Source organism: Aphelocoma coerulescens, unplaced genomic scaffold, assembly GCF_041296385.1.
Source record: "Aphelocoma coerulescens isolate FSJ_1873_10779 unplaced genomic scaffold, UR_Acoe_1.0 HiC_scaffold_100, whole genome shotgun sequence".
NCBI lineage: Eukaryota > Metazoa > Chordata > Aves > Passeriformes > Corvidae > Aphelocoma > Aphelocoma coerulescens.
In genome coordinates, this window is record NW_027183463.1 from 401,788 (window position 1) to 413,392 (window position 11,605).

The following is an 11,605-nucleotide window of genomic DNA, read 5'->3' on the forward strand; positions in this document are numbered from 1 at the left end:
TTAAAGAAATCTTCTGAATAACCAAAAAGGACCAACAGAATACACCCAAGTAGTCTTGAGTTCTAACTTAAAACGTAAATTGCTCACAGAAAACGTCACCAAAGAATTCTCTAACTTCCCTGGGTGGCAGATTCTAATTTCTCCTCCCCCTACGAACCTCACTTGGGGTTCCTAGCTCGGGGGTCCTAATTCCCCTTGTGCTGGGCACCTTCCCCTCCTCCCCTGCCCGAAAGGAGGCAATCCCCCAGCCGGTGGCTCCCCTTAACTCTGAAAATCTCCGGTCAGGAGTCTTTCTTCCAGCCCACAAGGGTCCTACTTCCCCAGGCACAGACTCTTTGCGGTCTGCCCCAAGGAACCCCCTCCTCCCAGGTGATCTTGGCTGATGGAATCACTACTCCCCCCTTCTCCGGGACTCCTAGCAATTCCACCCCCGATCTGGCAACGACCAAGCCACCTCTAGCTGGAGCCTGCACGGGTATGGGGTGGCTAGAAGTAGGGTACTCCCCCGTCTGCCACCTTTAAGGGTCCCTAGGGGTACAGCACTCACACGTTTTTCACTCACTTCCCTCCTTTCCCGGCCAGGCTCCTCGCAGAGGACCGGAACCGTGGTACTCGGAGGTCCTCACTCGCTTCGGGAGTCCGCTCCACGCAGCCCCCGTCTCACTCAGTCACCACTGCACGCACACTCGTACCCCCTAATGCCTCGACCCCACTCGCAGCACCGACCCGACAGCGAGTCCCGCTCCTCGGAGGGTAATCCTCTGGGTTGTTGGGCCCCCAATCTTCTCTCGGGACAGCTGACCGTCCTCCCGATGGTTGCGAAGAAATCCAAAGTCCAGGCGGCAAAAATTCTGCCAGACGCATCTTCCCTGAACCTGTCCTTCTCTGGGACCGCCCAGGGGGTGTGGCTTATCCCAGACAAGGCCCCAGAAAACTGTGTAAATGAGGCTTGGACTTTTTTGGGTGGAATAAAAGTCTGCTCGTTTATTAAAAAGAAAACCAGGAGCAGAGACTCGAGGGAAGCCCAAGTCCCACTCAACAATCCAGAAAAAACAAACGGTGCGAGGCACAGGGCGCTCCCTTGGACTCAGGTTCCTCAGGAAGACCCCAGGGGGCTGAGCCCCGGGGCAGTTCTTATGGTCTCTTTTGATGCTGTGATTGGTGCAGCTCAGATCCTCCCTCTGAGGGCTCATTGCTAGGCTCCTCATTGCTGTTCAATTCTGTCAGTCTCTGGGGCATCGAGTGATTGGTTTGCCCCCTAACCAGTAATCCCCCAAAGTGTTTACATCATGATTATTGGGTTATCTTAAGAACATTCTCGAACATTCTCCTCCTTTCTATAGACCCACTACTTTCCCCCATTGGTGTCCCCATCTAGTAGGCACATGGCAACATTACACCCGTTCAATCGCAATACCAATTAACTCATTAACTGCATACCCCCACTCCTCTAACAAGCAACTTTTAACTTCTTCTCAACCAAAAAAAAGAACTTTTACCCATTTATTACAAGCCTGCTCTCTTCACCTGCTGAAAACTTTTCTTTCTGTACCGGACTTCAAAGAAACCAAATCAGTTTGTTGCCGCTTGTGCTTAAGGGCACTTGATTTCTTTGCTCTTCAAACGTGGCCTCGACATGGAGTCCCTGGTGTTGATGTCCTCGGTGGTTCCAACCTGCCTCACTTTCCTCATGGATGTGCCAAAGCAGATGGAATTTTGGTGGAGCTAAAGACTGGGGGCAAAAGAATCATGACCTAGAACTAATCCCAAAGGTGTTCGACTGGGCCTCCTTTTTCTCCCACCTGGAGATCAAAGCCAGCCAGGGAGTCCAAACCCACTTTGTGGGTGTTGGGAAGGTGCCCCGTTCCTTCATGGAGGGCCAAGAGCTCTGACAGGAGCCTGCAGAAAGCACCACTTCCTCCTGCTCACGGTGAATTTCCGTGTATTTTTCTAGATACCTGTATTTCTATAGAAATCAGGAATTCTGAGAAAGCTGGGCGTCACGCCCGTGACCTTTGATGCTATTCAAGCACTGCTGACTGCTGTGCTATAACATTTTTAAGAGCCAAGAGGGAAATTTCACAAAAACTCTAATTGCAGGCAATTTCAGTTAAGGTCTTTGTGCCCTTTGTGCAGTCATTTCTTTTGTGAGCAGTAATTGCCATTTCTGCTTTCTGCTTTTAACTGTTCATCTCTGGGGAGAATTAAGTGGCCTTCCTGGTACGCCAGAGCCCTCTTATTACTACCTCCCCACCCTTTAATTTAGGATGGTGTGTGCAGATGCAGTGCAGCCCTCCTACAGAAGAGATGGGACCTCACACACAGGTATTTCAGGACTTGTGGACTTACTGTGCCTTTTCCTGGGCACAATAAATTTCAGTGATTTATGTCTTGGTATTCCAGCTGCCTCCCTGCATGGTGGCACTCCACAGATTAGATGTGGTCTTGGTCAAGTACGATGCAGCTTTGAAATCCAAAGGAAAAGGGGCAAAAAAGCTGTAGTAGGGAGTTGATGAGGTCGTGATGGCCTTCGCAGAGCATCGCCAACAGGTAAAGAAAGGGGGACTGGGCACTGGAAGGGCCTGCCCAGAGAGGTGGTGGAGTCACTGGTGCAGGAGGTGTTAAGGAAAAAGACTGGATGTGGCACTCAGTGCCATGGTCTGTCTGGGTGACAAGGTGGTGTTGGGTCACAGGTTGGACCCAACAAGCTCAAAGCTCTTTTCCAGCCTTGACTGTGTATTTTGCATGGTTTTTTTTAAACATTAGATTCAATTTTTATGCACCAACATTTGCAGGTTTCTTATTATTTCTAGGCTCTCTTCTGCCTGACAGCAGCAATGAGACACCAGCAGCAATAAATGAAAAGCCAGGAATGGCACAGTGCGTCCTTAAAAACTTTATTGGAGTGGCACGGTGCAGACTGCAAAGTACAGTCACGAGTCTAAATATCCCCAACTTCAGTCCCCACACCATCCCTGCCTGCAGACCCCGGGCTGCCAGTGGCCACCCCTTGCCAGCCCACGGCGGAGCTGTGCACGTGCCAGGATGTGCAAAAGGATGTTCTGCAGGGCAGGGAGGCAGAGGAAAACCCACAGAGGTGGTGGCAGCCCAGGGCTGCGGCAGCCGACCCGTGAGAGGCGCCTGGCCGTGCCTGTCCTCGCAAGGGAACAGGAGAAATGGGGCTTTGCTCCCTGCAGCATCACCTGCAGCCCCATCCCTGCGTCCCCTGCTGGAGTGCCAGGAACAGGAGGACTAGAAACAGTGCAAAATAAGATAAAAAGGAGCCCACCCATGGACCTGAACTTTGATCGCTGCTGAGGCTCGTGCGCCTCATTTCTTTCCCCACCCTGTGTGTTGGTAGCTGTTACATTTGTTATTTGTCCAGTCCAGGAGACTCCTGAAATTACGAGATAACAGTACAGATATAATTGGAAATAATGGTAATTTAAAAAAAAAAAAAAAAAAGTCCCGCCCTAGTGTGTTTTACCTACGGCTAAAGGCAGCATCCCAAATACCTGCTTTATGTCCAGACGTGCTGGAAGAAGCAGCTAATCCCCAGTTTCTCACTCTTCAGCTACCCCACAGCTGGCCTGCAGCTCCCCGCCAGGAACTGGCCTGAGCAAGAGGGTGCACAGCTCAGCTGATGGTAACTAAAGCTCGCTATATTCCAGAATACTTATGCATTCACTGCAACGTTAAAAAATGCTAGCACATATGAACTCTTCAGAGATTTACAGGCACTATGTGGAGATTATGTGCAAAAGTCTGCAGATTTTTTTTTTCTGGTTTGTTTTTTTTTTTTTGGCATAGCTCTTCATCGATGCAATACATTTCCTGCAAACAGAAAGCATTCTTTCCCCCTGAACGCTGAAGGGAATTACAAAGAAAGTCAGACTATGTGAGTCTTAATAAACTGAATTGCTGGGGAAAGAAACAAACCACCTGAGTCTACTACTGGGAAAAAAAGAAAAGATGATAAAAAGTCCAGCAAGTATCACTGTACAAAAACCACCCAGAATTAACTATGTGCTTTTGGCATCAGCTTTTGTTCTTCAGGAATAATCATCCACCCACAGAAAGAAGACATTTTACATGATGCACCAGGATCCTGGGGGGAAGAAGACAAAACAAAACATAAGAAAAGCTCAGAGTGCTCCTCTTCTCTAAATTGGAAATAAAACTCACAACATGAATCTGGGAAGAATTATGGGAAACTAAGCCTCTAGTCAGGCCCTGCTCCAGATGGGTGCAGAGCAGAGGTAATGAATGACACAAGCTCACTATCCTAAAGATCAAAACCCCCAGCTGAGATGTGCTTGGTCCTCATTCCTCTGTGAAAATGTCTTGGAGGAGCAGCACCTCATGCCTTGGAAAGCTTGGAATTCCACAGCCTAAAGGAGTGTAGCTACATGAAGTAGTTCTGTACAAACTGAATGGATAAAGGGTGTGAAGAAAGGCCTTTTCTGCCTAGGAACACTTAAGTGCAAAGCCATCCCAAGCATTGTGTCTTAACAGCAGCTCTAACTACGGTTTGGTTCAAGGACTGCCAGCAAAACTCAGCTTTAATTCACAAGTCTGAATTGTCCTTGTGGTAGCCCAGGGAACGGGGAAGAAGAAATCTCACCTGGTAAGGTTAACGTTTAGCTTGCTTTCTGCTTCTCAGATTTGCTGCTGGAGGACTGTCCCTTTGCCTAAAGAGAGGATGGAACAGTGAGAAGCTAAAACCTAAATCAGGCAGTGACAAGACACTCGTCAGAATCACAGTTCAGGCATAAATACAATCTGCACTTGAAATACAGAAAGTTCAAAAAAAGTGTATGTGACTTCTGTTGTGTACAAGTATTTTCACCTTTTCACCATCAATTGCTTTCTTTCAGACAGAGTGGGCTGTGCCTGACCTCGTCATTCCCTGTTCCTCAACAGCCTTTTACCCACACCAGTGATCAGCTCACAACATCCTCCTGAAGAGGAGATAAAGACACGCCTCAAGTTTACACTGGGAATTTCAAGTCAGTTCTGTGGCCACATAAAAGGCACCTGTGGTGATTCAATAATAACAACAACAGGAAATCCCATCACTGGCATGTAACATGTAAAATTCCCAGAGCAAATGTAATCATCTGATTCAGGCATCTACTGCAAATACCCTCTGTGAGAGCAACATGATGGAACAAGTTTCACCCTAACCTGTATCAGTTTTCTGTACTTAGAGATAACAAAAATCAAGCAACCCTTTTTATCTTTTTCCCACCCCCTTTTTTTTTTAAATTAGAAACAGCTGCCTGCCTTTCCACCATGTTCATTCTGCATATTTATGAAAGTATGTAGGTCTTCATTCATTTAAAAAAATAATTTATGATAATGACTTGGGAACCTGGCTGTGGTTGTAGGAGTAATGTGGGGATGCTGCTACTCAGAACTGTCAAGAAATGAGGGAAGTGGTAGGGATCCTGCCTGAGGCAGCTATAGGCACGCAAAGTGTGACTCTTAGATCAACAAATCTGGGAAGGAGAAGCCTGTGGAGCATGCACTGAGCCCCCCTCACACTCTGTCTGAAAGACACATATATTTTTGCCCATGTTTATTTCCTTTGAAATAGACAGGGGCCTTTCTCCTATGTGCATGTTTACAAAAACAGATCAAGTTCAACCTATTGATGTAAAACTCTCCCCAAAATAACAACCCTGCAACATGAATCCAAAATCCAGCTGCCCCTCTCGTATGACTGTCCATACTCTAATAAATGTGTTTATACCGTTTTAGGGTCTCTGAGCTTTCCTTTGTCCTTTGAGCTTGGTTTAGTGGTCGTAGCTTCCTTCCCACTTTTGTCCTACACTCCAAAGAAAAAAAATAATTACAGTTACAAGGAGAATAGGGCACTGATAGCTCCTACTCTGACATCTGCCAAAACACAATCTTTGAATGTGGTTGGCAGCCAACACAGGCCATGCTGACTGGAGACTGTGCATGAGAAAAACCTGGTAGAGATGGGCAGATTCTGTATTTACTACAGAGCAATAATGCTGCAGCAGCAGATTTAGTTCACAGCAGACAAAGCAGCACTTAAAACACCAGAGGCCCTGTCTTCAGCTGCCTGAGGATTCTACAGTGGCCAGAAGAGCTGTTTGGAATCACAGCTCTTTCCTCCCAGGAATTACAGCTGATCTGAACGTCAGTTTCAAAGCGGCTGCTCCTTTTCTCACTGCAAAACCTCCCCAGTCCATTCCTTCTGCTTTCTTCTTGTTACTCTGCTGTTTTCCCTAACACCTCTAAAAGTCTTTGCTCCTCCCTCCTTCTCTCTCCACAAAACCCTCTTGAACTGTGTCTCAGCTCCAGCCTACAACCACTCCTACACAGTTCCTCCTGTCACTGAGGAAAGGCTTATCTGCCTCTCTACAGTTTTTGGACACTCTAAAAACTGTTACCACCTTTCTCTGCTCAACTTACTTCTCCAAGCTTGTCTAAAAGGCTCTAATTACCAGAAACCTTCCTGCTTCCAAATATTTATACACAGCAAAACTCATCCAGCCTCCACTGCAGTAGTGAGACAATCTCTGCATCTTGACAGGCTTCCTGTAAACCTGAACAGAGCTACTGCAAAGAACAGTGAGGAGTGAAAAACTCTTTATTTTGCAGGTCATTAGTAGAAAATGTCCTACCTTTGAGTGCTGGGGTGTAGCAGGGGCCTTTGCACAAGTATCAAAGTCACCTGATAAGGCATCAATAGCTGCACTGTCATCCGCAGGTTTCTGCAATAATTTTAATTTTGAAGTCACAAAATATGCAACCCAACTTTCCACAGTCAAACTAATGGTTCAGGAATTTGTCTGCTTTAATTAATTATCCCTTTCTTAAGGAAAAACACACCTGAACTGTACCATTTTTACACATATGGCAGAGATGTCTACCTGAGGTTTCCAAGAGGCATGATTTCCTGAACATTCATAATGCAGCTGTACATAAAAACTCCAGTTACTGTGAAGAGTTACTCTTCACCAAAGTTTTACTGCCCACACTGCTCCTATTGCCTCCTGCATTTATGAGTATTTGCAATGAATAACCCCTTAAGCCTACAGTGACACAACTTTGAAACAAAATCAGAGCCCAGAGCACAAAAAAACCCACAGAATAAAATCATGAATATGAAAAACATCCTCAGTAAACCCCCATCATAAATGTTACCTTCTGTCCTTTGTGCTTCACGTCATCCTTTGATGTTGGCTTTGCCGGTTTACTCTTGGGAAGAAAAAAAAGCACATCCTCATTTTGAAATGGCCAGATTAGTTTTAAAATACAAGTATTGACATATGGCATTACTCAGTATTCACAGATTTCCAAGCAAGCTGCACCATTCTGAACAGATTTCTTTAGTAGTACAAAGTGATTAATTTGTTCAGAATGCCCAGTGGAAAAAGAGAAAAAAAACCAAAACAAGCCAGCAACAAAACTACATTTTTTTTGCTTTTGCTTTTTGACTTAGAAGCATGCAAGAATAGAGCTCCTCTCACTGCAGGATATTCCCATGTTTTACCCTAATACATAAATACAGTACAGTCACTCACTTATTCAACTTGTAATTTCAAAAAGGACAGACTGGCTCAGACAGACTCAAATTTGCACTGCTGCAAATAAAAAGTAGGGAAGTTTTTCCTTACCTGCTCACCTGACTCCAGAAGTTTTACATAGTCAGGTGGGATTGTTTCATCTCTCTCTCCAAGTTTGTCTCTGTGTTCAGATTTAGCCTTTTCCTGAAAGTATTTAATTTTTTAACAACTTTAATACCCATGTTAGAAATATTAGCAATGAACAATTCAGGGGGCTTATCAAACTTAGGACAGACAGCCTTTTCCACTTTGAAATTTTAAACCTACTGGGAAAATCCCCATTTATTAATTTCACTATGAAGCTTTCATGCCTGAAAGTTTTAAAAACTGTGGGTTTTTTTCAACTTATGCCACTCTGATTTTTCGCAGCACACCAGGAAGAACATCACAAGGGGGTTTTCCAGCAGACTGCTGAAGAACATTTTTGTCCTTGTTAATGGAGACATTTTAGGGATCTCTTTTTTCTTTTTTTTTTTTTTTTCCAGCCAAGATTCCAGCCTAAACTTATTGATAGGCAGCATATGGTGGCTTTGTTTTTCCCTAGTAATGTACTTTACTGTAGCTTACAGCACAATTTACAAGTAGAAATTACAATTTATTACTACTTTTATGCAGAAATTTATTTTCTTATTAGCAGAAGGGCCTTTATAGGATTTTATGAAAGACTAAATGAAGACAAAACCAGCAGAAACAAGAAGTTTAAAAATGTGACTGATTAAGTGAACTTGATATGTGTGGTTATAAAAGTCAAAGCTTGACAAAAAGAGGGCCAGAAAATCAATTTTAGAAACTGAGGCCTGAGAAGACACCTGAAAAATTATGAGAATAATGGCAATGAAAGGCACTGAACTAAAATTATTTCAAATCTTTGGTAACATTTCAACACTTGCCTCCAAGTGGCTAAAGTATATTAACCAAATCAACATTTTTCACAGAACACACAAGTAACCCAGATGACTGAAGAGTGGCTGATATACCTACACATAAGAACATGTATTTTTTTCCAATAACCTTACTCTTAGAACATCTAAAATCCCCCATTTCATATACTCCTGTGAGTATATGAGAACAGATTCTGGGTTTTTTGGTGGGGTTTTTTTGTTGGTCAGGTTTATTCCCTCCCACCCCTCCTTCTGCCCAAATTGCTCAAGTTTCAGAATGTCTTTTGTTACCTTTACTTTATCAACAACTGGTTTGTTCTCATCAGGGTCAGGCTCCCTCTGTCCCAGGGAGCCAGACAGGAGATCCAATGCTTCATCCATCTCTTTTTCTCCCTAACAAAACAGAAACACATTTGTGAAAGCACATCTGCTGCAAAAACTATGTAATTCATCAATCTAATATGTAAGTACTGGTTAATGAACTGTACAACTTGAGTGAACAAAGAGCTCTCCCTTTGTAATTGCAGTGTAGCGTAATAGCTGGGGAAAATACAGAATATTTAGACCTGCAGAAAACATAATTTCAAGAAGGGCTTATGGAATTTATTTTAATGGTTTTGGTTTTTTATAAATAAGCCTATCTGCTGTAATGAGAACAGATCTATGAAATGATTGACAATTGTTTGGCAATGGTTGTTTGGCAACTGCCATTCGTTTTGCAATTTTATCCAAAACCTGGATAGAAAAAAATCCCTTAAAAGCAACACAGGTGGGATGAGCTTTGTATTCCCCTTCCAAACCAGGGTGGGAGCACCAGGGGAAGATCCCTCTAGCTGGATAAAAATGTGTGAACAACGCTGCCATAAATGCCAGTAAGGAGAGTTCTCCTGGCATTCAAAGGGGATCATAGTGCCGCCTGTGGAACTCTGTTGAAAATGGGAGCGTCCACTCATTCTTTTTTTCTTTTTCCCCCCTTTTTTTTCCCACCCCAGGGGAACATTTTCCTTCTCTGCAGTAGCCTTTTGTAGCAATAAATTATTAAATTTTGCAACAGCTCACACTGGTAAAACTGTCCAGATCACGCTGCTGCCTCTCCTCACCACTCAGCCCCTCGTTTTGGGGTAAGGACCTACAGGAGAAGTTTCTTACTGAGGTAGAAGCTGGAGGGGCTGCTGAGTGCACTGAGGAAACCATAGCAGCAGAGATCACATCCGAGGAACTCACAGGCTTGGCACCCTCCTTGTCTTTCTGGAAGAACGAGACACACAGGGGGACCCACAGGAAAACGTTCACCAGACTCCACACATCCAAAACACAGCGCCTACACAGGTAATTTCTAGGACTTCATTTTTCCTGAGGAGCTTTGCTTATTTCAGATTGAAACACGCTCCCACATACACACTGTGGGACCATTCCTCATCTCAGTTTGTTGTTCAGCCACCACAGCTGAAGTTTTAACAGGTTTAACATGACTCCAACAGAACTAAGATTTCACCAAGCCCATCTAATATTCCCAAAACACACTTTTAAAAACCTCAGCTGCAAAGCACTGCTTATGCAAGTAAGTGGTAAAAAGGTAGCCACCTAACTTAACTAGGATTTTTTTGTTTGTTTGTTGAAGTCCTGCTCTTCTATTAACTTACTGGAAGAAGTATTTTAAGTTTTTAGCTACTGGATTTCATTTAAGGAACTTTACAAAAGGGAAACATACAAAATGTCAAGATTATTCAAACAACTTGAAAATAAAACCAGATTTCAGAAATCAATTATACTCACCTTTAGTACAGTTGATGCAGGTAATGGTGCAGCTGGTGACGGAGAACAGGAAAATCCTTCTGTCAAACCCTCTAAAAGATCATTTTCACTCATAGGCTGCCATTGAAAAGAAAAAAAAGAAGACTGTAAGTCTCTTCATCTCTTAAAAAGTAAGCAGGTGACACAGCCCATTTTTAAACTGAACAGTGGGTAACCCTGCTGACATTTGGTAAGCAAGTCATGAGTGAAACAGCTATTTGAAATAGTCACTTTTTTTACCTGTGACTTCTCTTCTGGTTTTGGTAGGAGTGGTTTTCCATCTTTATCCTATAAAGAAAAAAATCTCTTGCATTAAACCAAGCAGTCCTTAAATGGCCATGCAATACAATACAATACACTCTGGGAGCACTCACTGAACAATCTAAAGTGTTACATGGGACAGGGATCTGAGCAGCAGCCTCTACAGCATCTACTGCTGCTACTCAAGATGCCACTTAAAACATCCAGGTCCTTGGGGGTTTTCTTAACAGCTTTAAGCAATCACAGTTTATTTAGTTCTAAAATACCAGAAGCTACTGAAAGAATCCAGTGTACGAATCTCAGACAGAATTATTAATCTGCAGGTACCTGCACCTAAACCAGTTCTATGTTCATGCAGGCATCCAATGATAGATGCCAGATTATTTGTGGGAAGTACAAACCAGAATTTCTAGATACTATAAAAATGGCTGAACCAAAACATCAGTGTTTCAAAATGAAATGGGAGTCTTAGTTTCATCCACGTGTTCTGAGGAATGAAGGGGAAGCAACACTAAGAGAGCACATTAAATAAATTACTTTGGCTTCTGTTAAGCTGTACTCTGGAGGAACTGTTTTTTCTTCTTTGCCGAGCTTTTTGTGTTGCTCCTTTTTGGTTTTCTCCTGTGAAGGCAAAATAGGAATCATGGTAAGAAAAACAACTACCAACAGAAATGCACAAGAGCAAGCTTTCTGCCTTCAGTCTTCTGATTCAAATTGGTCTTTTCTCATTCAATGCAACCACCAGATACAAATCCCATGAAAATTAAAAGCAAGCATTTTCTCTTGAGAAAGCCTTCACTCCTCTGCCTGATTCTTCCTCTGCATATCACAAGAGGCTCTACCTATTTCAGTAGCGCTAGCAGAGGTAAGTGGATAGACAAGGGTGGACCAAAATCAAAAATACCTCTGTGTCTTAATTCTTAGCATTTCTGGAAATCCACTCAACAGCTGCCTGGCCTGCATGCAAAAGAGGGCTGAACAGAGAAATCAGTGGCCCACTTCAAAGATTATTACCCCCATACAAGTTATGCTGGAAAAAGGCCAGTTAAGAAAAGGGACTAAAGC

The 11,605-nt window shown here is 43.6% G+C and overlaps 1 protein-coding gene across 6 annotated transcripts in view; it reads right to left on the reverse strand.

Moving 5' to 3' along the window:
- Nucleotides 1–3,786: 3,786 nt before the first annotated feature.
- Nucleotides 3,787–11,605, reverse strand: part of CAST (calpastatin) — a 49,547-nt gene continuing 41,728 nt past the window's right edge. For 5 of the 6 annotated variants that reach the window (XM_068998390.1, XM_068998388.1, XM_068998387.1 and 2 more), the window contains 11 exons: nt 11,078–11,161; nt 10,520–10,567; nt 10,262–10,357; nt 9,635–9,733; nt 8,777–8,878; nt 7,656–7,748; nt 7,183–7,236; nt 6,660–6,749; nt 5,756–5,835; nt 4,625–4,691; nt 3,787–4,108 (listed from right to left, as the gene is read on the reverse strand). In XM_068998390.1, the coding sequence (XP_068854491.1) occupies nt 4,634–4,691; nt 5,756–5,835; nt 6,660–6,749; nt 7,183–7,236; nt 7,656–7,748; nt 8,777–8,878; nt 9,635–9,733; nt 10,262–10,357; nt 10,520–10,567; nt 11,078–11,161 (804 nt within the window). In that variant the 3' untranslated portion in view covers nt 3,787–4,108; nt 4,625–4,633. The remainder of the gene's footprint in view (nt 4,109–4,624; nt 4,692–5,755; nt 5,836–6,659; nt 6,750–7,182; nt 7,237–7,655; nt 7,749–8,776; nt 8,879–9,634; nt 9,734–10,261; nt 10,358–10,519; nt 10,568–11,077; nt 11,162–11,605) is intronic. The other variant, XM_068998386.1, reaches the window with a different exon arrangement.